The 27,639-nt window shown below is 36.5% G+C and overlaps 1 protein-coding gene across 5 annotated transcripts in view; it reads left to right on the forward strand.

Moving 5' to 3' along the window:
* Nucleotides 1-27,639, forward strand: part of si:ch73-127m5.1 — an 80,548-nt gene that overhangs the window by 35,346 nt on the left and 17,563 nt on the right. For all 5 annotated transcript variants that reach the window (XR_015504367.1, XR_015504368.1, XR_015504369.1 and 2 more), the window contains exons 5-9: nucleotides 3,426-3,604; nucleotides 12,324-12,471; nucleotides 19,162-19,340; nucleotides 21,364-21,505; nucleotides 23,986-24,197. Coding sequence is in view for 2 of the 5 variants with exons in the window: in XM_087276737.1 (XP_087132863.1) it covers nucleotides 3,426-3,604; nucleotides 12,324-12,471; nucleotides 19,162-19,340; nucleotides 21,364-21,505; nucleotides 23,986-24,197 (860 nt within the window). In the remaining 3 variants the exon portion in view is untranslated. The remainder of the gene's footprint in view (nucleotides 1-3,425; nucleotides 3,605-12,323; nucleotides 12,472-19,161; nucleotides 19,341-21,363; nucleotides 21,506-23,985; nucleotides 24,198-27,639) is intronic.

Genomic DNA, 27,639 nt, shown 5'->3' on the forward strand with positions numbered 1-27,639 from the left:
TGGGGGGCCGTTTCGCGAACTGAATCGCGTAACCGAGTCTGATTGTGCGTATGAGCCACCGCGAGGGGCTGGCCCGCGCTAACCAGGCAGGCAGAGCCCTCGCTAATGGAGTCATCGCTACAATCGCTGACGTACCAGCGGTGGGGCAGCGCGGAGTGGGTGTGCTGATCCGGGAAGCACCAGGGTCCCGCGGAAAAGCTGGAGGAGAGCGATTCGCTCTGGCTCCGCACCCTGACTCCGGAGAGGGGGCTGGAGGGCTGAGGGAAGGGAGACCGTCCCCCCAGCGCTCGTGAGCCACTGGCGAAGCACGTAGAGTCTGCGAGCCGGAAGGCAGCGCGTCCCGGACTGGCAGAACTCGTGCAGTCACATCCGGGGAAGGGAAAAAGTGCTCTTTTACTGATGTTTTGGTGGCACTGAAAAGTACCGTTGTTATCGGGGCCCCGCCCTCCAGCGGGGAAAGAGCAAGTTTCCTCTTCTCCGGATGGCCTGTCTCAGGGACGCTTCGCGGTCCGTTTACCGGACTTAACGGCACCCTGGGCAGGAGGGGCTGCCTGCTTTCGAGGTGAACGCCGCGCCCGCTTGGCCGGAGGCGCAGGCGGGGGCGGGGCAGCACTCGTTGGCGGGCGCCCTCGGCGAGGAACAGCGGAGGTGGATGGCTCGGCGGGCGGAGCGGGCTTACGGCCACGCCGATAGATGACATTGCCCATCGCATCCGACTGCTCTTTCACCGCCTTGAATTCCTGGGTGAATTCACCGACGGTGTCGCCGAACAGGCCAGCCTGGGATATGGGCGAGTCAAGAAAGCGAACTTTGTCAACGTCGCGCATATCGGCCAGGTTTAGCCAGAGGTGGCGTTCCTGAACCACAAGTGTGGACATCGTCCTCCCCAGCGCACACGCGGCGGACTTAGTAGTCCGAAGAGCATAGTCGGTCGCGGTGCGCAGCTCATGTAATAAGCTTGGGTTGGACCCGCCCTCGTGCAGCTCGGCCAGCGCCTGCGCTTGGTAGCGCTGGTAGGTGGCCATCGCGTGCAAAGCAGAAGCAGCCTGGCCCGCAGCCTTATAAGCTCTGGCTCCGAGGGAGGCAGACAACCTACAGGCTTTGGACGGGAGGCGGGGCAAACCCCGCCACGTAGAGGCGCCGCGCGGACAAAGATTGACCGCGATAGCGCGCTCCACTGACGGGATCGCCTCATACCCCCTGGCAGCTCCGCCGTCAAGGGCGGTGAGGGCGGAGGCACTCGCAGCACGGGCAGAGAAAGGTGCCCTCCAGGACTGCGTGAGCCTACTGTGCACTTCCGGGAAGAAGGGGACGAGAGGCTTCGAAGGCTTCGCCTTCTGGTCCTCTACGTAGCACCCATCTAGTCGGTCCGGCCGCGGAGCTGGGGGATAAACCATCTCCAACCCCACGGCCGAAGCAGCCCGGGAAAGCACAGCTAACATGTCCGCTTCAGGATCCGATTTGACAGCGCTCACCTGCCCGGAGGGGGCGAGCGGGTCCGGATCTTCGTCGGACAGTGAAAGCCCACCCTCCGATGCCGCGGAGGACATCTGATCTCCGGTGTCAGCGAGTGTGAGAGCTACCATCTGGTTAGACGGATCACTCTCACCACCCGAAGCTTGGATGGAGCGCCGTGAGGAGCGAGAGGTCCGCGAGCCCGTGGGCGGCGGATTAGCTCCCGCTGAAACCCTCAGATCTGCCCGAGCGCCCGCTGCTTTTTTAGAACAGGAGGCAACTGGGGTGGCTCGCTCTCTTGCGAAAGTTAGCCGCGATCTTAGCTGTGCAACGGTCATGGCATCGCAATGACGACATGAACCGCCCGCGAGCACCGCATTAACATGCTGGACCCCCAAACATGCAATGCAGTGATCGTGTCCATCATCCGGAGACAGGAAACCCCCGCATCCAGAAACGCACAGTCGGAGCGCCATCCTGAAAAGGACGTGCTGCACGACTGTGTTGCTCTTTTAGGAAAGTTGCAACTATACGCACCGCTCTGGAGGACCGGACCCAAAGAACCGCAGGCAAGGGAGTAACCCAGCTCGACCGTCTGCCACCGCGAAGACCCACTCTGGACCGGGAGACACACTCGTTCGCTCTGAAGTGCTGATCAGCAAGAGGAACCCTCATCGACTCACTCAGAAAGGATCTGAAGCGAAAAGGATGGCGTCTGCTGGCTCAGGTGTGCTTATATGCTGAGATAATTGCAGATGTCGCACACCTGCGCAAGCTTACGCTGCCAATTAATTTCATTCATTGGCCCGTTCAATACTCTCCAGATAAGCGGCTTCTGATCCGAATCCTCCCATTCATGGCACTGAAGTTCCCCAACCGAAGGGGAACCCACGTGCTCACGTGGGTTTCCCCAGGTTCCCCGGTTTCCTCCCACCGTCCAAAAACATGCAACTTAAGTCAATTGACTAATCCAAATCAGCACCATATACGTGCTCCTAGTAAGCAATTATCTCTTAAGAGCAATCCCTATCTGTTCATTAGCTACTACAGCAGGAAAGTTATCGAGATCTACCTGAGCTCAAACTCTCTTGCAAGCGGGAGGGAGCTCTGGCTTGAAGATCCTATGAGCTCAGGGCTCTCTCCCGGGACAGCATGCCAAGCAAGCTTTATAATCAATCATCAGCTAAGTGTGAACTCTTGAAAAAGGCAATTAACAGATCAAAATGTCTACATATGCATACAAGTGTCAGGTTCTGGAAATCTAGGTTTATGTGTCATATAAAAGCTAAATAAAGAAGCTTTTCATTAGCATGTGGTTTGTTATGATATTCATGATATTTTATAGTTTTTTTAGGCCAACATTTGGCAAATATACAGCTCTGGAACCTCAAAGTTTAAAAAAACATTACATTTTGTCTAATTAAGTTCTTAGCAAAGCATATTACTAATCAAAAAAATTATCTTAATATATTTACGGTGGCAAATATACAAGATGTTCTCAAATAAGATGATCTTAATATTCTGATGATTTTTGGCATAGAGTAAAAATCTAACATTGTTACTCATACACTACATTTTTGGCTAAACCAAGAAAAGGTTTGGTGGTTCAGGGTTATGTTTAGCCTCTTATAACTGACATAAAAGTATATATATATATATATATATATATATATATATATATATATATATATATATATATATATATATATACACACATATAATTTTGAATCACTAATGTAATCAAATAAAAGAAGTCTTGTCAGTCTTTGGGTTATGGTTGATCAGCTTTTCAAGAAGGCAAGGTTGTTAATTTCCATATTTAAACAGTTATGTATGTTTATTATTTATTATTTATGTATATTGCATTTTTAAATTAGCTTTATAAAATGAGTAGCTGGAAAACAACTTTCCTCTGGGATAACTCTGTGCTTCTTTCCTCCCCTTTTCACATGTCTTTCTGTGTGTTGCAGAGAGATTGGCACGGCTCTCCAGCACTCATATTTTGGCCCTGGCTCCGGGCTCTTTCACTACGCTCGTCTTGGCTGCCGGGGAGATGAGAAATCCCTGCTGGAGTGCAGGAGCAGGAAGTTTGTTACTAGCGACTGTAACCATGGAAGCGAAGCCGGAGTGGTGTGCGAACCACCTGAAGGTCAGTGTATTTTCAGTGAGAGTGAAGCTTTAATGACCTTTAAAGTGACAGCCGATGTAAACACTCATGCATTTAGATGCCCTCGACAAACCTTCAAGCTGCAGTGCAGCAGAATAGAATATAAAAGCTCATCAGGGTTACTCAAAGTCTGGTTTCGAGAGTTCTTTTAACGCCTCCATGTCTGCACTTATGACAAACACCGCAATATGACAAACAAGATTGCTTCTATTATAATCAACAAAGCTGCCTGCAAGTGCTTATAATGCGAGCGTCCTGTTTTTTTTCTCTCCATGTTGTGTCGTGCTGCACCTCGTTGCTTGCAGATGGGGTGTAAAACTTGTTAATTAAAAGACATTCAGTTGCAGATTTATTCATGAAAGGATTTGATGTTCATTCATTTTTCTTATAATCTAAATTAAAGTCTATGTGAAATGTTCATTTTGCTGGCACACATTGTTATTGTTAGGTGAACAATTCATTCGTGCAAGTAATCCACTGATAAAGTAAGTTTATTTTAGTAATCTTCAAAGACTGACCATTTGCTTCTATGTTTGGAGTGGCGGTCCTTCTCAGTTGACGTCAGTTTGACAGCCATTATTCTTATAAAGGGCACTGCACCTTCTACACCTCCACCTGAAGGTCAACATTAGGGCTATGAGATATGGGGCAAATATCTAATTGCGATTTCTTTTTTTTTTTCTTTTTTTTTTGACAGATATTGCAATTTCGATTTGATTTGCGATTTATTTTTGTTGTCAAGCTTCAGCTCAATAATCTGTTGCTTTTTACCTTTAAGATTCTTGTCATTACATATAGAGCTTTGCATGGTCAAACACCCCTATATATTCAAGATCTTTTACGTAGTCACTCATGTAGCCGGTCTCTGAGGTCTTCTGACAAAGACATTTAACCATTCCCAGAACTTGTCTAAAGACCAAAGGTGACTGTGCCTTCTGTGTGGTGGCCCCACGGGTTTGGAACTATCTCCAGATAGCACTGAGAACTCTGGGTTCAGTTGATCTTTTTAAAAAGCATTTAAAGATGCATCTTTTTGGTAAAGCTTTTAATTAACAGTATTGGTGTTTCTTTATTTGGATTTTTTACTTGTTTTAACACACATGGAAAGAAACTATATAAACATATATGTTTTAATATAGGTGTTGATATAGGTTTCTGATATATGTGACATATATACATATATAAAATTGGCCGTTTTCTATATTATATGTACATATATGCGCATATATGGGTACATACATATTCATCTATATTTTAGTAAAATTATTAAAATACAGCTGCTAGACAACATTATCTAAAAGAAATTTTCAGTTTTATTTACTTAATCAAATAGTACAACAAACAAATGTAGTACAAGAACAAAAATAAGAGAATAAACAACAATAAAGAAAAAAAAAGGCAAACCATAGTGTTATATATCTTTCTTTTTTTGTACTATCTTAATATAAGAAAGAATTGACCTTAAAAATGTTTTAGGAAAACGTGTAGACATCATAGCTTTCCATCTCCTCTCACTTATTTGCCATAGTTAAAATCTATAACATGCCAATTACAAGTGATACCACATTTAAGTGGCACATACATACGTTTTTTGCACTTTTTAAAGTTAGTTCTTAGTTATTGCCTTGATAATAAAAAATATGAGCTAGTCAAGACATCATGTATGACAGTTGCCAAAGTGAGATATGAGCTATATAGGAGACATATTATGTATGAACATATAGGGTTTATATGTGGATATGAAGAAGCAATATTGGAGACCTATTTGGCCTGTATATGCACATATATGCACCTCAATATTGACTATATGTGGCATACATACACATATGTGCACCATATATATTATCATATATGTGACTATATACTGCATATACAGTAGGTTTCATATATGCACATATGTCCTCATATAGTTTCTATCATGTGGGAATATGTTTTAACATGTTTTCTTTTATTGATATGTGTTCTTTACTTGTTTTCTCTTATTGTAAAGCACTTTGTGACTCAATGTCTGGAGAAGGTGCTGTATAAATAAACCTTTACATACTTACCGTATCATAGCTTCTTACTTCTAAAATGCAATGAGTGTTAGTTAAAAAAAGGAGCTAAAAAGATATTAACTTACTTAAACATTTATTCAGATATTTATACCAGAGCAAGCGGTAAACACAAATAAACTGACCTTACCTTTTAGTAAACAAGTTGAACTCAAATAGGGAGATAGTGTAGCTTACTATACAAACAAAAAATAATAATGATAAAAGTATAGAACACTCAGCAAACTAATATGGCTGTTAAGAGCCTTTCTGTAGCTTATGTTGTATTAAACCAAATAATTATCCCAGATGTGTCACAAAATATTATGACGCCAAATGTACAGCTGTGGTACTCCAAAATAGCTAAAATAGGTGCGAGATGTAAGTGTGTATCTCCAATCCTGCATTTAGATGAGTTTTATTTAAATCCCTGTTTGGTCACTGCATTAAAAGGCACTGTGTCTTTAGTGAGGTACTGCGTTATGGCATTAGTTATCTCCTGGTTAGGGTTGCACCAGCTGTTCGTAAGTTCTGTCTAAAATTGAAAGGTAAAGTCCTCATTAGAGGTTTTGTAACTACTAGCTAGCTTGTAACTAAATTTGTTAACATGTTCTTTAAGCGAACCGTAGTTTTGCTTTCTTCATCTTTCTTACCCATTCTGATGCTCAGTTTAAACTGCAGCAGATGGTCTTGACCGTGTCTACATACCAACGGGCAGTTGGATATGTGTACCTAATAAAGTGGTCGGTGAGTTTATGTAACCACTGTCAGTTTTGACAACAAACAGAAATGGTGAGGAGAAGGTGCCTATTAGGTTTTAATAACTCTCCTGAAACTCTTTTCATGATCTTTTCATGAGCCACACTCACTGTTTTCTCATTTAAGAACTGCTTTTGTCGTAGCTACCGGTTCTTTAACCATGCCACTCTTACTGTTAGTTTACTGCAAGGGAATGATGCTCAAAAGAAGTACATCAGCATACTTAAAATAAAGTCTCAGACAACTACAGATTCACATGGACTTTAATGCATTATTTGCAACCCAAGCTCAATCTGGGTTGATTATTTTGCAAATATTGTGATCCATCAGTGAACATTTTTAATGCCCTTGTTAGTACTTAGTAACTCTTAGTAACTCTGGTGCCAGAAGAATTTTTTCCGTTCATTTATTTGTTTATATTGATTTTTTTAAAAGCCTTTCCATAAAGAGCTGAAGCATGAACCAAATCATCCATTTTCGAGACAAACAGGGATGAAATGATCCATGAACGGTCGATAATTGATTGAAGTAAGTGTGAGGATCCATGCATGACTGACAAACACTTCCAGGCGTTCATGTTGAAAAATACCTGGGACTATTTTCATGCGCTGCGTAATATCATTACGTCTGCTGCAGCTATGGTATAAAGTTTCTTGATTATTACACCAGAATGAGAGTATAGTTCCTAGCCATAACATTTATTTTCTGTCTGTCGTATACACAGTGTATCTACAAATGAGTCAAGGGAGGAGACTGTTTAATTTTGAGTAAGATGCTAATGATCTAATCGGATTTAATGATTTTTGCTAAGCTAAGATAAAAGTGCTCCCGCCACACCTGGAAATCAGCTTAATGGATATAAAACTCAACCGTTTAACTTTAGGGGAGTTGTAAAATGAGCTTGTTTCCAAAAAAACTACAGTGAAGTCAGACCCTTCTGGTTTTGCTTTAGATTTTGAAATGATGAAAAAGGAATCTACTGTCCATATGTTTTGTAAGTGTATATACATAGGATTACGGAGGATTTTCTGGGTGGATGTGAAAAAATTTCTTTAAAAGAATAAATATATTATATATATTGTATTCAAGTTACAAAATGTTGATGTTTGCATTTATTATGTCAATACATTATAAAAAATGTACCTTTTTAGTACAATTTATTAAAATTATACTTAACAAAATGGACCGGATCAAAGCCAAATTTTGTTCACCTCCCTCAAGAGACTAAGGACTGCTAAGTTTGAAGAACATTGTTAATAAAAAAGCAAAGAGGACTTGTAATATTCCTAAGGAATATAAGATTTTGAATTGATTTTTAAAGTGAAACTGAAATTTTTTATTTGTGTATATTACTGTATAAATGTGTATTTGTTGTTAATAAATAATTTTTAAAAAATTATGTGAACAGATGGATTCAACAAGAGCATATACAATCAGTTAACAACCACAGAGCTCATAACAGTGACAGGTAGGGTCTCTTCAAGGGCTTATCAGTTCTTGTTAAATTTCAAGACGCCTGCAGATATGGCTTTACTGCAGTTTGTCACCTGCAGTCACACGCTTTACTGTGGCTGTAACATTTCTGTATGTTTTGTTATATGCATATTTTTAATTGTTTTATTAAAAACAAGCTTAGATTTGTCCACCTGTCAGGTTTTGGACCATATGGGGCATAGCCAAAATATATTTACTAAAAACAATAAACAACAAAGGAGTTTTGAAATATTGTTATAAAGTATTTGGATAAGATGATATTAATCAAATCGTGCAAAGAGAGCATTTGTTGTAGAAAATTGGTGAAGTTTTTAAGAGCATCTTCACTTGCTATACATAAAATATTTCCTTTTCTGATATTAGTAAACTCTTCTCGATTCTGTCACATTTTACCACATTACGATCCATTTCACAGATTTTGCTCTTAAAAATAGCACTGAAGTGTGAAAAGTGTCTCTAGCCTATCTCTTGTGACACTTTGGCTTTTGTTGAATGTTGTTTAATGAATATGAGCCTTGTTTGAGACTTCAAGTTTTATTAATTGATGGTTAATGAAGAATTTAATATAAAGCCGAATGAAAACTAATAACTATCATCAATTCTCTGGTCTCCAAAAATTCACCCTCAGCCACGTAATTTGAGCATCTCTGATCCATATGAACAGGAGAACAGAAAAGCACAGGGTTTTTGATGGCACATCATCAAGATGATTGTGTTACCTTTGAATTGCCTTTATTTCTGCTTCTTTGTCTGTTCATATTGACTTATTAAATCGTCGCTTACTGAGATTAGAAATTTTAATGAAACATTTCAGTGGGGGCTTATACTTTCATTGGTCAAATCAAAAGAGCCATACTTTCTTTTGTAGAAAGGAACAAAGCAGAGAAAAAAAAACTAGAAAAGAGGTTGGAAAGCAAATCAATGGCGTCTGAAATCATGATTGCCTGCTGAGAGCTTTATTGAAGACACAGTCTGAGGACACACGGACAGATGTGCACTGCGCTGAGTTACCAGGGCAGCAAAGCATGTATTTGTCCATCGAATTAGTGTCAATTGAGAAAATGGCTGTATATAATTTGTCCCTGGTTTGAATTATTTTTAGCATATTTGCAGTATTATGGTAGATATGCATAAAACATTGCATAGAGTTGTTGTAGCTAGTTTGATTCAAGACTCAAATTGTACATTGGATTGTACAATTGTACATCGATTGTTGATCCAACAGGGCTAATTTTTTGTTGTACAGAATTATTATAATTAAATTATAAAACTGTGTTGGATTCAACAATGTAGAGATACTGTATGTAGGACAAAAATGAAAACTCATTTGTCAGCAATATACAAACAATAGTCAACATTTGAGGTGGATCAAAGCCTTTAATCAAAATTGTCCTAAACCAATGTGCATCAATGAATTTTTTTGTCCATTTTTGCATAATATATGTTACACTGAATGATGATGAAACTTTAATTAACTTCAAATTTTACATATTATTTTTCTCAAATGTGGTTTGAAATATTTGATGTAGAAAATTGTCACAATCTGATCTCTTCATTGTGTTGCATTCCATGTGCTTTCTGTTATTGTCATGTGATTCCTTTGTTCACTTTTCCCGCCATTCGTAAGTTTCAGTAGTTCCTGTATCACACCCCTGTTTGTAATCCATTTAATCATGTCTTTTGTGTTTGTACCCCTAAAGCTGTGGTCACACTAGACTTTTCTCCCCATAGACTTTCATTCATACGCACACGAATGCGTCAGACCAGAAATGCAAGCTCGAGCAAGAGGTTTCACAGTTCGCTGTGTTGCAAAGTTCAAGCTTTGTGAACTCTGACCTGAGAAATCGCATCACATGACAGTATGAGACCAATTAAAGATCAAAACATGACCTCCCTGGACAGAATTTTCAAATATGGACCAATCGCTCGCTTTTTTAAATGTCTAATTATCTTGTTTAATCCCGCCCCTTTTTGCAGTGCCGTACTACAGTATTTCGCAAGCTCAAACTCTAGAGTGACCGCAGATTTAGTTCAGTTTATTGCTTTGTTTGGTATTGTATTGTCACAACTCCTGCCTGCATTTGGATGTTTCCTGTTGTAGGTGTTTTGTGTAAATAAATAAGTGTTCTTTGATAATCCTCATTGCGCGAGCTTTATTACATAGTACAGCTAAGACAATTTTATTGAATTGTATTTAACATATATACTGAAAACAAATTTGAGTAAAGTTGCTTTGGTATTTTTCAGTAGTGATGCTGAAAAATGATTTGTTACTCAAAGCTTACAAAAATAGAGCTCAATGAGGACCTCTAGTATCTGATAATTGTAGGAAATAATTCCAAAAGGCAACTGGCTGTGTAAAGCCAAATAAAACAAAACAAAAATACAACGGAATAGGGCATGGGGGGGATAAGTGGGGATAGAACACAGCCAGGAACTACGTTTTTTACAGCCTCAGAGGTGTAGTTGCAAGTGCACAAATTTGCAATGAAGTCTGCGAATGTTCGCTGAAACAATGGTTTTAGGAAACGGCAAATCAACAAACTATGTTTGTAACGACCGAACTTGCGACCTTAGTTGGCTAACAATGGTTTTGGGAAACGCACCCCAGGTTGTGAATTATATTTTTCCACACTATCTATGCTAAGCAACAGGTAACAATTTTGCTTTTGACTTAGATATCCAGTCAAAACACCACGCATCCTGGCATTATATATTAGCTTAATATTATTATTATTTTTAGACATAATGCGCTTTTTTTGAACAAGCTAATTTTTTCTTTCTTTCTCTGCATGCGTGTGATAGAAAAATGAACAGAGAAAATGAACAGACGATGAACAATATGCGGCTCACTTTGCGTGCAGATATACCCATTTATCTAATTCATAACTGCCACTAGTTCTAAGTACATAAGAGTGTTTTACATGTAGTGGCAGTTGGTCAAATATTTGTAACATAGTCTGTAATAAATAATAAATAGCCTACTGATAAATTAAGTTACACAACAATCAGGTGATGTGCTTCACCGGCACGAATCCTAATATTAATCCTAATATTATTTTGTAGTGTGTTCTGTGCCGCGGTTTTCATATGTGCACATGTTTAAGATTTGAGGAAATAACATCGCCATGGTCAAAGAAATCGAATTCTTATATTTACATGACAGCGACCAGCGAGGCCTAGCTGTTACTCAAGTGGCCACGCCCTTAATTATGCAGACTAAATATAACTTAAAAAAAACGAAACAGATGAGTTCAGATGAAAAAATTCACCCCCTCATAGTTGTCATGAAGGGTAATATTAGCCATATGCACCAAAACCATCTTTTGTACTATTCTGTAAACATGTTTTTATCAGTTGTAAAATTGGCCAATTTAGCATTGCAATCAGAAAACATCTAAACTTCCTGGAGCCAGCCCCCAAAGGCCAGTCGAGGAATTGCAGTTTCAGTTAATTCAGTATTTGCTTCACGAGGGAGAGGGGATGTTGCCGATTGGGATCAAACCGGCAATTCCTGCATGGGAGGAAAATGCACTAAAAGGAGGCTTTTGTGCTGCGCTCGCCAGCTGGCCTCCGTTACACAGTATACTACAATTTGCAGTGGCCTTCTTTACAAATAGCTGTAAGTTATACACTAATACACTTTTGTATGGTTCAAAAGCTATCTACTATAAATTACTATTGTATTTTAGTTGGTGTGTGGGACTGGTGCAGTGCTTTGAAATAGTAGAAATGTATGTAATGAACGCCTAATTACCTGCTATAAACTTTACTAACCCATGTTTAAACCTTTTAATCAAATTCGAAGCAGTCACATGGGTATAGGCGAAAACAAAGCTTTAGACTTCACTGATCATGGCACTCATCAATGATTATGGCAAAAGGAATCATACTCTGGTACACTGCTTCACTGCAAAAGGTATATATATATTTTGATTCATGCTTTGAAACGACAATTGTTTTTTCAGAAAAAACTTTCTATATTATTTTTGAAAAAATGACAAAATGAAAAAAATTATATTGTACAATAATTATCATTAATACATATTAATGCATTATGACATTATATTATGTTATTATAAGGCTTTTAAATAGGTAATTGTAATTATAAATTTACTGTTAATAAATATAATTTATTCCTATGATGCAGAGCTCAATTTTCAGCAACTATTACTTTTCTTTTTTCCACCATTTAATAAGCATATTTTGCTATTCCAACTATGCATAATTATTATGTTTATTTTTATTTAGTTTCATTTTTTCCTTCTCATCTTTGTCCATATTAGACCTTTGACTCATTAAGAACTGCAAGGTTATTGCAGAGAGAGAGTTCTTCATGCAGAGCATTGTGGGAGTCACTCTGTTTATTGATGTGTTTGTGGCTTTGGGTCATGATTTCTGGTTTGCTCTCTCAGGTAATGGCCCGCCGCTGCGGTTGGTTGGTGGGGAGGAGGACTTTGAGGGACGTGTAGAGGTCTTCCATGATGGACGCTGGGGGACCATTTGTGATGATCAGTGGGATGACATGGACGCTGAGGTGGTCTGCAGGCAACTCGGACTGGGGTGAGTCCAGTCTACTGCTCATACATCAAATGCTGACCCCACACACCCCTGTATATGACATATAGTGGAGGATTTCACAGAGACACAGGGTTGTAAATTATAATGAGTGTGAAAATTGACCGTGGCAGGTATCGCATATCAACACACTAGCCAATTTGGCAGTTTATGATTCATAAAATTATGAATGCATGTAATCATTATCAGAGCCCTCCCTCTAAAGAGAACCCTCAAAGATGAGCAAAACAAACAGTTAAAAATGGCATGCCAGCTTTGAACCTGGATATACCCACTCAGATTAGGATCAACGGATTGCTGGACTGGAATTCAAAAGGTTTGTCTGACTTTTCAGGGATGTTTACTTCTGAAATTGTGAAATCATTTGAACAAATTAGAGCAGAGTTTGATATTTCCTTTAAAGACTTTTTTAAAAATATTCTCAAATTTGTCATTTTATAGAGTGCCTATTAAAGCAAAAACAAATTTGATTTTAAATTATCGGAACTGGAAGAACCCATGCTGTCAGTAAGTTCTTCTACATTCTATGGCTCATTTAGTTTACTCTGAATCCTCAGTTTGACATCTTGAACTATGGAACGGGATCTGGGGGTTCTGTTTATTCCTGAATATTGGTCTAAGATCTGTGATGGTATCTAAAAATATAAAATATATCTCAATTTCCATACATGAACAAAATTATACGATTTTCCACAGGATTTATTTTACACCTGTTCACCCGCCTAAAATGTTCCCAGCTTGTTCCGACCTCTGTTTAAGTACAAAACTTGTAAGTGCACATTTTTTCATGTGTTTTCAGATATATGCATGCATGTGTGTATTTATACTATTCATAAATATACACAGTAAACACACATATATACTGTCAAAACTAACTTTAATTTTGGATTACCCCGATAAATTTTTGCCCAGTGTTAGTTTTATCTATATGGTGCCTTTCAAAAACCTTTATAGATAAAACTTTACATAGCAGGAACACAGCTTGCAACAAAGAAACTGATGATGAGAAGCAGCAGCCATCATGCGCATGGCGTACTCGTGCTTGAAATGGAAAAAAGCAGCTATTAATGTAAATAAAAATCAATTTTCAAGGTCTATTTTTACTGATTTTATTTAAAAACACTGCAGAAAACAAATGTAAGGAGTCATCTAGACCTCCCTTTTTGCAAAAGCATTTGCAGATTGTGTATTGATGTATCATAGATCAATTTCTAAATGCTCCTAAGGGTCATGTTTAAGGAAAGTGAAGGAAAGTTGGAGGTTGTTATGTTGACTTTTGTGAAGAAACAGCTGATGACTTTATTAATTGACAGCCTGTGCCCTAATCTTCAACATGTTTACCAGTAAACATTTCTTTGGAGTGAGCTCACAGGAGTTTAGAAGAAAATTAATGAAATTTATTCATCTCATTGTGTCTCTTCAGAAGACTAATTAAACCACTCAGTCCATAACCCATTATGTATTAATCTTTTTAAGCGAGTTGTGAAGCGTTAGGATTCTGAGTGTCAACAATCTCTCAGAATCATTAAAAATATCCTCTTTTGTGTTCCAAAGATTAACAAAATTCTTATGCTGCAGGGTTAGTATGACAGGAATTTCAATTTTGTGGTAAACTAAACCTTTATCTCCCACTCTTTCAACCCTTTTAGAACAATGATAAATGGAAATGTATGCAAATTATAAACATGTCACATTTGGATTTTACATATGAAGAGCTCAGCTTAGATGCAAAAACCTCTAAGTGGCATCTGAAATTCTTCTAAAATGAGCATTCCTTTTGAGATCTTGTGTGTAGGTGCAGTAATTGTACTTTTATGGAAGTAGATAGGTTCTTTTCTTTGTCTTTTAAGTGAAATAACTGATCATAATCATAGAAGGCTGAGAAAAATGCTAATTATAGAAAGAATTGCAGATGACATTTAGAGGTTTTTGCATCTGAACCTTTTAATTAAAAAACATGTTATATAACAACATATTTTTTGATTTATAGCAAACATGGCCACTTACATATTTTTTTTATAAACATTGTAATTACAAATATGTACATAACTGTTATATTAGAGATGGCCATAAATTAACCTACAGATCTGGTCAGATATATTAGCCCCCCAGTTTTTTTTGCCCAATTTTTTGTTTAACGGAGAGAATATTTTTTCAACACATTTCTAAACATAATAGTTTTTATAACTAAGAACTGATTTATTTTATCTTTGCCATGATGACAGTAAATAATATTTGACTAGATCTTTTCCAATACTTCTTTAAAGCTTAAAGTGACATTCAAAAGCTTATGTAGGTTAATTAGGTTAACTAGGCAGGTTAGGGTAATTAGGCAAGTTATTATATAACAGTGGTTTGTTTAGAAAAATAAATATCTGAAAGGGGCTTATAATTTTGACTTTAAATGGTTTTTAAAAAATTAAAACTGCTTTCATTCTAGCCAAAATAAAACAAATAAGACTTTCTTCAGAAGAAAAAATATTACCAGATATACTTTGAAAATTTCCTTGCTCTGTTAAACATCATTTGGGATATTTAAAAAAAAGAAACATATATGTTATAAGAATTTGAAGGATATGTTGCAAATATGACATACAGTACAATGTATGTCATATATTATTTAATACTTTTGTTTTTTCTTAGAACACATACTTCTAAAAGTTGCTGTTGACTTGAAATGTTTACTGGATGTTGGTAATAACCAAAGAAATCCATATATGCAAAGAAAACAAATTTAATAGTTTATAAATAAAGTTATGTGTGATGAAATGAAATGACAAAAAACACATTAAGAATGAAAGGTGTAGAAAGACAACGAGAGCCCAGACAGCACTCACACCTGAGAAATTCTTGTGATCTCATTCTTTTAGTCTTTAAGCTGCCATAACTAAAAAAAAAACTTTTAATATAAAGTTTTGAATGCATTTTAATAGTTCAAGACTTTCTCCATTTCATTGTTATTACACGTAACTAATGTTTCCGATTTATTTGTTTTGTTATATTTTTATGCTTGTATTATTTGGGTTTTTACCAAAATCTGGCTCAATTCCATGTCAACAGCTCCTTTAAAAATATTATTACCAGGAAAAAACAGGATATGTTCAATAATATTTTCCTCCCACTATATGTATCCAAATAGGAACTTGTATTTCATACTGTATTTGTCATTTTCTATCTGATTTTTTAAAGATTTCTATGTAGGAGAACTTCCTTTTGCAAACAGATTTTAAGGTTTTAAGTGCACACGGCATCGCTAGTGAGTTATTTTCATCCCTCGGTGCTCATATCTCGACGAGAGGAAGATTGAATTATTTATTTTGCGCTGTTGTATTTTTTGCTCTCTTACACATCTCCATCATGTTGTTTTTGAGGATAAAAACGTTGAGATGGCTCACGCTCACAGGCTCACTCAGCTGCAGAAATGATACGCACCACTTCAGTTACTGCAGCATTAAAGCAGCTGAAGGTTTTTTGTCACAGTCAGAACACTTTGCCTTTTAGTAAAGCGCATTTTAAAGGTCTCTTTGTGCCTTTTGGTTTCATACTGTACTTAGTGCTCTACAGGGCCTGTTGATTTCCTATTGAAGCTATATAGTATAAGCTGGGTTGAGTCTGGTGGTCAGCAGCTGGACGGGAGACCGCCTGGGAGGAGTAAGATTAAGGCTGCTGGTGGACCGGTGTTATTGGGGCCAGCAGGTCTGCTCTAACCTTCAGCTCTCTGCTGCTCATGATGTCCCAGTATAGCTGTGAGGTCTGCAAAAAAGCCATTGGTCTACAGATAACATGTTAAATTAAGGTCCTGACTGTCTGCGGTCAGTAAGTCCCCGTGGTGTTTCTTGGCATCTTGGTCATCAGCTTCTGTCCGTCTTCAAATCGTCCCTCTGTGAAATGAAAAGTACTGCATAAATGTTCTTTCTTTTCTTTTCTTTTCTTTTTTGAAACACTGCCTTTATGTATTTTTAGGAAGTTTGAACATGTACTAAACAAAACAAAGCATACAAAGTTATATATAAAAATAAATAAAAATTATAATAATAATAAAAATCATAGTTGCATGTAGATACACATACAATATATAAATGTTTTTTCTTTAAAAACAAAACACTGTCTTTATTCATTTTAGGAACGTTTAACAAGTACTAAACATAAAAAAATATACAAAATTATGTAAAAATTTAAATAAACAAAATAAAATAATAATAAAAATAATAATATAAAAATTATAAAATTAAATAAAAATTATAATTACAAGTATAAAAATACATAAAAGCATGCAGATAAACATATATACAATATAATTTCTTTTTTTATTTTATTTCTTTCTTTTTTTAACATTAAAAGCTAACTAAATTAATAAGAATATAAAAATATATATAATAAAAATAATAGTACATACTATTTTTTAATCAATAGTATTTTTTATACATAATCATGCCAATTGTAGTGATAAAATGATAAATAACAAATAAAAACATCACAAATTGTAAAAATTGTTAATTTAAAACAATTATAATTAAACAATGAAAACACTACAAAAATAAAAGTAACTTTCATTTATTACAATAAGGAAACTCAATGGGAAATTACTTGAGAAAATACTCATTTAAAATTGTTCATGTTAGTGTTTAATTCCACTTAATTAGTTAAATAGTATAGATTAATGAATTACTGCCAAAAGCTGCTTGTGTTAATACTATTTATTGTACTTGAGCTTAATTAAGCTTATAATAAGTAGTTGCAATTTATATTAACTAAGAACAAATTTGCTGTAATAAATTGAATGTAACAGACATGTATATAGTATACTGTAATATGCATCCATGTGCATTTATGTCATTATTAAGTCGATTACAAATGCTCTATAAACATTATTTCAACTCAAATTTGAAATAAATATGGCCACAATTAACCATTGGGGTAAAGCTGGATTAATAATTTTATTAAAACCATTACCCAGTTTTTGGCTTTGTCCATATTTTACCAAAATTTATACTGTAATGCTGTATTTACACCAGACTCTTTGCACATATATAAGCGCATGAACATTTTGAGTTTACTCGCTTCATTCGTGCATCAAATTCACTTCACAATAGACATGGATTTGCATCATGGGTGGGGTTTCTCTCTGCCAGGTGACTTTAGCTTTATTGCTAAACAGCTAACATAAATTAGTTTGAGATAGTAGCTGTGCTGTATGTGCTTTAGGAAGGCTGAAAAACAGCACAGATTAATTTGGCGCCATGTCTGAGTCCACTAAATCATTTTAGAGGTGCACCCAACTCTGTGAGTTCATCAACTCTTCCAGACATTGTACCTGGATGATGAAAGCTTTTAGCAGTGCTTCCCACTGAACCGAGCCCAGTTTAATGAGCTGTTGTCTGGTGTCGGCAGGAGGATTTCCCCTTGGGACACCAACAACCGGCACTACATCATAATCACTCCCCTACAAGAACAAGCTCCTGTTAGTTAACGGGACGCGAATGTTCGTTAAAGTTCAAGTTTTCCAACTCGAGTGCATTTAAGAGCGTCAAATGAAGAGGCGATCAACTTACGCTTCTTCATTCGCAGGTGGTCTATTTGTGTCTTTGCATTGGCGTTAATCACTCGCACTTGATGCTTCATCCACATCTAGTGTAAACAGCATAACATCTCACCATTGTTGCAAATTTTCAAATTCCAAATGTACATTTTGTTATGACTCACTGATGATATGACATGATACGCTGGTAAAAAGTGATAAGTTGACTGTATTTAAAAAAGTGAGTAAAATTTTATAATTGTAAAAATTAAGTCAGTTTAACAGTTCCTAGTTTCAATGCATACAAAAAATAACAGGTTATTTCAACCCATTTTTAGGTGTAATAGGAACTAACCCATCTCGTGGGTTAATTTTTAAAATTCAATTAATAGGACAGAGGGCGACATAGTGGCTCAGTGGTTAGCACTGTCACCTCACAGCAAGAAGGTTGCTGGTTCGAGTTCCAGCAGGGTCAGCTGGCATTTCTGTGTGGAGCATGTTCTCCCTGTGTTCGCATGGGTTTCCTCCAGGTGCTCTGGTTTCCCCCACAGTCAGCTAAATTGGCTGTGGTGTATGTATGTAAATGTGGGTGTGTATGGGTGTTTACCAGTACTGGATTGTAGCTGGAAGGGCATCCGCTATGTAAAACATATGCTGAATAAGTTGGCGGTTCATTCCGCTGTAGCGACCCTTGATAAATAAAGGGACTAAGCCGAAGGAGAATGAATGAATGAGTAATAGGACAGAATTTAACCCAATGTTTAGGTTAGTCCATATTTCTCCCAATTTGAGCTTAAATAACCCAGCATTTTTAGAGTGTGGGTTTATTTACATTATTTTTAAATAAAGTCAACTTGTTGCTTTTAAGGCAATTGGTTTTACAGTGTAAATAAAGGCAAGAAGATGCAATTAAAGTCAAATATTATTCTTTGTTATCACTGCATGGACACATCTTGTACTGGGTGATGTGCAGTGACTTCTGGGTAAATTGTCCACTCATGCTTCTTGTGAGTGATGCATTGATATTCTCGTACTTCCCTCATAGGGATTTTTGAACTTATCTTGGACATGGCATTTGGGATTGAATCTTACTAAAGTCAGCTTTGCTGGGAACATAAACCTCCTTTGAGCATCAGTGTGTCTTTGTGTGTGTCCAGGGGCATCCCTAAAGCCTGGTCATGGGCTCATTTTGGGCAGGGAAGCGGGCCGATCCAGCTGGATGCAGTACAGTGCACAGGCAATGAGCTCTCTCTGGACGAGTGCCGGCACAGCGGATGGGAACAACACAACTGTGACCATATGGAAGACGCTGGGGTGTCATGCAACCCCTATACAGGTCTTATCCTATGCATACACACACAGACTTACAACCTGATTGAAATACCATTGTAAGCTGTTTTTCACTATTGTATAAAAAGATAACTGTGACTTTTTTTCTCTCAATTGTGTTAAAAAGTCAGAATGTTGAGATGTAAATTTGCAATTAAGACCTTTTTTCTTTGTGTTTTTCATCTTAGAATTTATATATATATATATATATATATATATATATATATATATATATATATATATATATATATATATATATATATATATATATTCATAGATCTGTGGCGAGAATTGCAAGAAAAGTTAGAATAACTGGTTAAAGTAAATGTTTGTATCATGCAGATATATACTTCAGACATTTTTTGGTTAAAACTGCATGACAAAACTCTTAAATGTGAAGAAAAACTGTCAGATTTGCAAGTTAAAAAGTCAAATTGTGAAATATAAACTCACTATTGCAAGTTTTTCCCCTTAGAATGTTTTTAAATTTTATTTTTATAATCTATATTTTTGGGTAGTTTATGTGCAACATATGCTCATTCTGAAAACATAGCCCTATATACATTTCTGGAGATCATGAATTATGTAGCCAGAAGTACATATGGCTGCATTTCGTCTTTAAAATTAATGCTACCGGGCAGTTTGACACCGTTCCTTTTCACGCTAGCAGCTGACCGCTTATCTCCATATGGAGGGCTTTTCCGCTTTTACCAGTTTGTCCAGTAGCTCGCCAGTGTAATTGAGATGTAGAGAGGAGTTGACCATGACAACGTGGTTCAAATCCAGCGAAGTACAGTTCCAGAAAGCGGGTATAAATAAAATAGCAAAAATAAAAATAAACAGGGTGAGAATGTGGTAAAATCTGAAAACGGTAAAAATCAGAATCAGTTTTTTTTCTTTCTAGCTTTTTTTAAACTGTCGGTTGGGTTTAGGGAAGTGGGTGGGCAAGTCAAACGGTAAGTCAGTCTGTCATTCACTAAGTCTGTCAGTCAGTCAACAGCCGCCTCTGGTGGATTTATGCGAGAAGAGCAGGCATCAAAAACTGCAAAAAAACCTCCTGGGATTTATTTGGCGCTCTCCAGAAATGTATATAGGGGGACGTTTTCAAAATGAGCCTGGGTTGTTTATGTAACACAAATCGTGAGGAAAGAAGTCAGAAATGCAGGTTCATATCAGCCAATTTGTAAATTTTTATGTTATACTTTTAAGTATATACTGCATATCCCGCAATCTAATATAAATAAATATCAAACACAAGCTTATTTTGCGCAATTCTGAGAAAAAGGGTAGAGTTTTATTTAGAATTTTGAGATATAAACTCTAAGTTGTGAGGAAAAAAGTCAGAAATGTCATAATTATTGTTTATTTATTTGTTATATTATTTATTAACTTACTTTCTCCCAGGGCCATTTATATCGAAGTTAATATTTAGCTGCACCATAATGGTGTTAAGTAACATCTAGTTTTTATGAGGTGAGTTGTTAGCCCAACGTTTAACCCCCAATCTGGAGGACCAGGACAAACACACATACAGTACACTATTTAGCTTACCCATTTCACCTATAGCGCATGTCTTTGGACTGTGGGGGAAACCTGAGCACCCAGAGGAAACCCATGCAAACACGGGGAGAACATGCAAACTCCCATTTATTAACTTAAACATTATTATTATTATTATTACTATTATTATTATTATTCAATGGATAAAAACGTTATTGATTGGTCAATTGCCATAATATGTGACCCTAGTAAACAGTTTTGCTATCAAACAATATTCCACACACACGCATAACTCTTGTATCTCTGCGCGGTCATCCTCACATATAAAATATTTAAACATCAAATCAATAATTTACTGTATCTTCGCTTATTTATTTATTTATTATGTAACCAGTTACAACAAAACAAACCCCTTCATCAACCCTATCACTTCTGTTGACTGTTTATTATCACTCTCCAGTGGCGATACAGCAACTATCCAGAGAGCAGATGTGTGTATCCAGTGCTTGAGTGTTTGCATGTGTGTTCAGATGGCGTGGTGAGACTGGTAGACGGTGATAACCCATGGGAAGGTCGTCTGGAAGTCTATCACTCCAGGGACTGGGGCACAGTGTGTGATGACAGCTGGACAGAGCCTCATGCGCAGGTGGTCTGCAGACAGCTGGGATTCAGGTGCGCTTCTTCAGTCCAGCCAGTGGTGTCAGTATACGCAAAACACTATTACAATGATATACTGCTGTGGGATTCATGTAAAACCTCTGGGCCTTCATTTACTTAGAGTTTATGATGAAGGACATATGTTTATAGAGTCAATTTTGATTGATTTTGTTTTCTGATGTTTGGGGTTTTGTAGAATTTGTAAAAATTATATTTATTATTTCGGTGCGGGTGTTTTTAGGCTGTAATAGCTTTTTTCGGAACACTTTATTTTACATTTAAATACATTTATATTTAGTCATTTATCAGACGCTTGTTGAAAGCAACTTACAATTGAGGAGCCATTCAGCAATTTAATAAGAAGAAGCAATACACAAAAGAAGTGCTAATTATACAAAGAAACTGAGAGAACTAAGTGCTAGAGTTAAGATGGGAAAAGTATAATTATAGAGAAAAGAGTGCTTCCACAGGTGGTTTGTCAAGCCCAATCACCCGCATGATGCACACTCAGAATTGGATAAAGTTTTGAGGTTGTTGTTGTGTTGTAGTTGTTTTAAGTCGCCACTTACGCTATTAACTACGGGCATATTACCTTCCTATTATTAAGATATTAACTGTTTATTAGCAGTTTATTAGGATGATCTTATTCTAGATCCTTAATCCAACCCAAAACCTAAATCCAAATACCTTACTAACTACAAAATTAGCAGCTAATCAGTAGTTTATGGAGCTACTAGTCTAAGTTAATGGTTTGTTAATAGCATGAATTGTGATTTAAAACAAAGTATTACTGATTATTTTTCTGGCAGCATATCTTATAATGTCATTTATTTAACTAGCAAAGCTGAATTTTTTAGGATTTGTTGCTCAAGAATGATGTATTATTATTAGTGTGATATCAAATCTAAGGTAACACTTTACAATAAACTTATATTAGTAGTTAATGTATTTCATGTCAGCTAACATTAGTTAAAGAAAAAAAGTTGTTCATTGTTAGTTCATGTTAACTCGCATGAATATAGATTTTAATAATACATTAGTAAATCCTGAACTATGATTAATAAATGGTGTGGGTATTGTTCACACTTTGAATATGTTTGAAAATACATTAAAACACATTCTAATCATACCTTATTGTAAAGTATAACCAAATCTGATAGCCCTAATGTATTAAATGTCATGTTTAAAGATGAAACTAGCTTAAAAAAGAGCGGGGAAATCAATAAAATATTGCAGACAGATATTTTATACAAGAAATATGACTTTATTTTAAATACACAGAAATATGACTTTAAAAAAACAAAATGGCACATTAAAAATAATAAAATTATGGCATACTTATTAGTTAAAATTATGGCATGCTTAAGTCATAATATTGTCATTAAAGTTCAATATTATGACTCTTAACTGGCTCATATGTTTTGGAGCTGCCCAAAATGATCATCTTATTGGAAAAATATTTGTCAGACTAGCACCGAGGTTACTATTATTATTATTAATAAATTTGTAAGTCATGTTTAACAAACAGTAAAGAAAGTTATTAAAAAATAATAATAAACATGAATTTATATATGACTCTAAAAGCTAAAGTTGTGGCATACTGATTGACTTAATGACTTGTGACTATCTTGATTTTTTAAGTTTTAAATTCATTATTTTGACTCTAAATTCATAATTTCAGCATTTCAACTCAACTTCGACTACTGAAATGATAATTTAGTGGGTTATAATGATTGTATTTTATGTCAATAATGAGTGAAAAGTATCATCAATTCAGCTTTTTTTAAATGTTGGAAATGGGCTTTCATGAAGTTCTTCTCAAACAAGTTAATAGATTTGCTTGGTCATTTTTGCACATTTATTTTTCACATGATCACAGAAACATTCAGTAAATCACTAGTTGCAACCTATTGTAAAGTTAAGAAAATGAAACTTAAGGATTTTTTTTACTTTAAGAGGTTTTTTCTGACCTTACTAAACAAATTATCTTTCCTAATCTTTCCTAACACTCAAAAAAATGACATGGAAGATCATTGGTTCCTTGGTTTGTATTTTATTTATTTTTTATAGTGGTTTTCAACTTTGATAGGACAGTGGAATTTTACAGACAGGAAGGTGTGGGGAGCAGAAAGGACCTTGAGCTGGGAATTGAACTCGGGTCACCGTGAGCACCTGGGTGATATATGTTGATGCACTAACCATTCGGCTATTGGCGCTGACTTCATAAACACTTTTAATAGTTTCTTAATAATATAGAGAGCATTTTTTCTAACCATAAAATGGAACAGAAAAGTTCTGTAGATGTTAAAGGTTCTAGATGGAACCAGTGATGCCAATAAAGAACCTTTATTTTTAAGAGTGAATTATAGTGATTACCCACTGGGGGTGTCTCTATAGGCTCTACAGTATATGCAACTGTGAAGAACAGTATGTGGGAGATTTTGAAGTGGCTTTATGTGATTGGGTGTTTATTGTGTGTGTGTGTGTTTATGCAGAGGAGGTGCAGAGGTCGCCCCCGCTGGTGCATTTGGAGAAGGAACAGGTCTGATTCTGCTGGACGATGTGGAGTGTGAGGGCACTGAGAGCTCTTTGCTGGAGTGTAAACATGGTGTGTGGGGTCGACACGATTGTTCCCACAGCGAGGATGTTGGAATTCGCTGCCACAGGGTGGAAAACAATGAGGTCCCGCTGGCTCCAGAAAGTACCGGTAAGTTCTCTTGAACATACACCAATATTGACTTAGGCTTTGTCTTAGATACGTACGTATGCATTTTTCTGATAGACTTCTTTTTTTGTACCACTTTAACCCTTTTTTAGATTCACGAGGGATCAGTTGTTAATGGTGTATAGTTGGAGGATAGTTCACCCAACATGCAAATTTACTGACTATTTACTCATTCTCGAGACATTTCTTTGTATCTATTGCAAACAAGAGAAGATATTTTGAATAATTCTGCACTGTAAAACATATCTGTTAATTAACAGTTTCCATATTTAGTGATTCACAAGTGTTTTTCGTTTATGTACGGTTGTGAATTTCATTATGGGATGCTACTTTGTGCTCTGTTGACTTTTGATGTTGAAAATTCAACCAAAGAGACTTTTATTGACATTTGAGTTGCTTAAAATAATATAACGTAAAATATAGAGAGAAATAAGTCAATATAGTAAAATAACAGAAAATGTGCCGGCAGATTATTACAAGTTTTTTGTATTGTGAAAATAAAAAATCACTTTTTCAAACTTTTCAAGGTTAGCTACTAATTTACGGTTATTTTTTACAATGTGAAAACAGGTAGTCATTGACTTCCATCGTAGAACAAACAAAAACTATGAAAGTCAGTGGTTACCCTTTTCCAACATTCTTCACAATGTCTTACTGTGTGTTTAAGAGACTCAAAGAGGGTTAGAACTAGTGGAGGAAGAGTTCATATTGACAGAATTTTCATTTTTGTGTGAACTATCCCTTTGAGTCATAATAATAGTTTAACAGCTGAAATGTTAAGCCACTGATGTCACAATTATAAGATTTTTAAACTATGAATTTAAATGAATTTAAATTAAGTCAAAATTAAGACTTGGTTGTAGTATTTTTTTGATTCATGATTTTTACTTTTTAATCTCCCAATCTTAAAGACACCAGGCTTTGTGTGATATACAGTTAAAGTCAGAATTATTAGCCCCCTATGATTTTTTTTTTTTTTTTTTTTTTTTATATTTCCCAAATTAAGTTTAACAGAGCAAGGAAATTTTCACAGCCTGTCTGATAACATTTTTTCTTCTAGAGAAAGGCTAATAATTCTGACTACAACTGTACATATCATTTTCCTAAACAATTTCTTCTCCCTATCTGGAATTCAGACGGCATCTAATTGTCACTTGTTAGTGACATTTTAATGAACTCACTGTACGTTGTCTTTACAGTTGAAAATATGAGATATAAAAGCTAAATTTATGACCTGCTTAAGTCATAATTCAGTAATGAAAAGTCAACATTGTGACCTACTAAGCCAAAATTACGACATACTAAGAGGAAATTATGTTTGACTGCCATCATTTTGAGGTTCAATGTAATAGTTTTGACTTTTTATTCTAATACTTTTTATTTAACTCCTCATTTTGATATAGTTTGTCAGCATTTAACTTTCTAAAAGTCAATATTCCAACTTTTTATGTAATAATCTTAAACACACACCAACACAGAGTAATGCTTTGTGAGAGATACGTTTTCCTGATAGACTTCTCGATCTGCACCGCTTTGACCCTTTCTGAAAATCAGAGGGGATCTAAATGTCACTTGTTGACAGAGGCCGGGAATAAAAGCGGCCATTGTAGTTTCCCGAGCCCTCGCATTTATTGATAAAAACTTCCATTTGAATTTCAATAAAGTATTGTGTAGCCCCTGGCCACTGCAGCGCTACCTCTGACATTTGACGGTGTAATATTAGACAAACATGATTTTATTTCTCCCAAACATACTCCATTTCAATCTAAACTTCATTATCATATAACACCACTGCTATTTTGGTAGCCAGACAGTGACATTTTGGGAATGTTTGAATGGGTGAGTTATGTTCTTGAAAAATGTTAGGTTCGTAAGGCAAGATTGATAAAAAAAAAGATGTGTGACTGTTAGGGTTGGGCATCTAAGCTATAATGCCGATCCGATACGCATCTCGATACAAAGAATACGATCCGATATATTAGCGATACATTTGTGACACATTGCGATGCAACACGATACGATTCACACCCATATCACGATACGATGCGATATTTCAGCACTAACTAATTAGATCAAGTTTATGAGATGATGTGAAAGAGGATGCTGTGCCATTGAATGAGTTTGATTATTTATAAACCAAGCACAACCAAGACTTTTTTTTTACAAACTGGCTCTTCTCTCAGAGCCAGAGTGTCAGTTTACAGTAGAGGGCCATTTTTGAACATATAGCACATATTATTTAAGTATTTTCAAGATAAACAGAATGTATAAGTGCAATATATATTAAAAAAGTATGTATATATTTGCACTCTTTCAACATAAATAAATTTAGCATTGCACAACAAGAATTGTGATTTAACTTTTCAACTATGAAAACAAGTTTTACAAAGATATATTTTGCCACTGATTATTCAAAACTTAAGGTTGTGAACTGGCAGTGTTATGCTGCTTTGAAACATCACTGTCACTGTAACCAACAGGCTAATAAAAATATAACAAACCAGCAATCTTCTTGCTGTGAGGTGGTCAAACTACCCACTGTGCCACCGTGACACCCAATTATTTTTATCATTATTATTATTATTATTATTATTATAATTAAATAAAAATTAACAGGAGGAGGTGTTTAAAACCTTCGTTCTCCGTGACACTAGGCTGAATATCTTTGCAGATGAACAATGCAATAGCATTCGTTATTGGCGTAGAGCGAGCAGAACTGTTGCGCACGGAAAAAAAAAACTTGCAATGCTTTTCTCACCACTTTTGGAGCTGGTTGAAGCAGTGCGAAAGCCGGGGATGCAGAAACACTGGAAGATGCTTTCACAACAACACCGTGGCGCCGCTTCAAGTGAGATTTCAGATTAGTCGTACTGCCCGCGTATTTTACAGATGCGCGGCACATTTTGCAAATTGCATCTGTCCTGTCATGTCGTCCATCCTTAAATCCATAATGTTGCTTGCCATACTTTAGATTTAAAACTCAGTGGGGAATAAAATGTTTGTTTTGCTTCTCGCGCTTTCTGAGGGCGCTCCACTAGCTTCTTCCGCACACCTGATACACTGTGTTGTAGTGTGTGCACATCCGCAAATCCATTGCTAAGGCTTACTTTATGTAGATTGATTAAATTATGCGCCAAAAACAGGTTGACAACACTTGTTAATGAATAAAAAATACATTCTATATTAAAAATATAAGCTGTATCTCGGAAAAATCTATGCATCTCGCAAAAACCGATGCATCTCGATTTGCTTCCAAAATTTCATTCATCCTCTGCTGCTCAACCGATGCACTCGCATCGTGCACGCGCATGACCGCGTATCGATACATATCGGTTAATCTTCCCATCCCTAGTGGCTGTAGAGTAGTTTTAGAAAATATACTTGAAAGAGTTGAAAGATGAAAGTCAGATTGAAAAAAAAACAT

Source organism: Danio rerio, chromosome 12 (genome assembly GCF_052040795.2).
Source record: "Danio rerio strain M-AB ecotype USA chromosome 12, GRCz13ab, whole genome shotgun sequence".
NCBI lineage: Eukaryota > Metazoa > Chordata > Actinopteri > Cypriniformes > Danionidae > Danio > Danio rerio.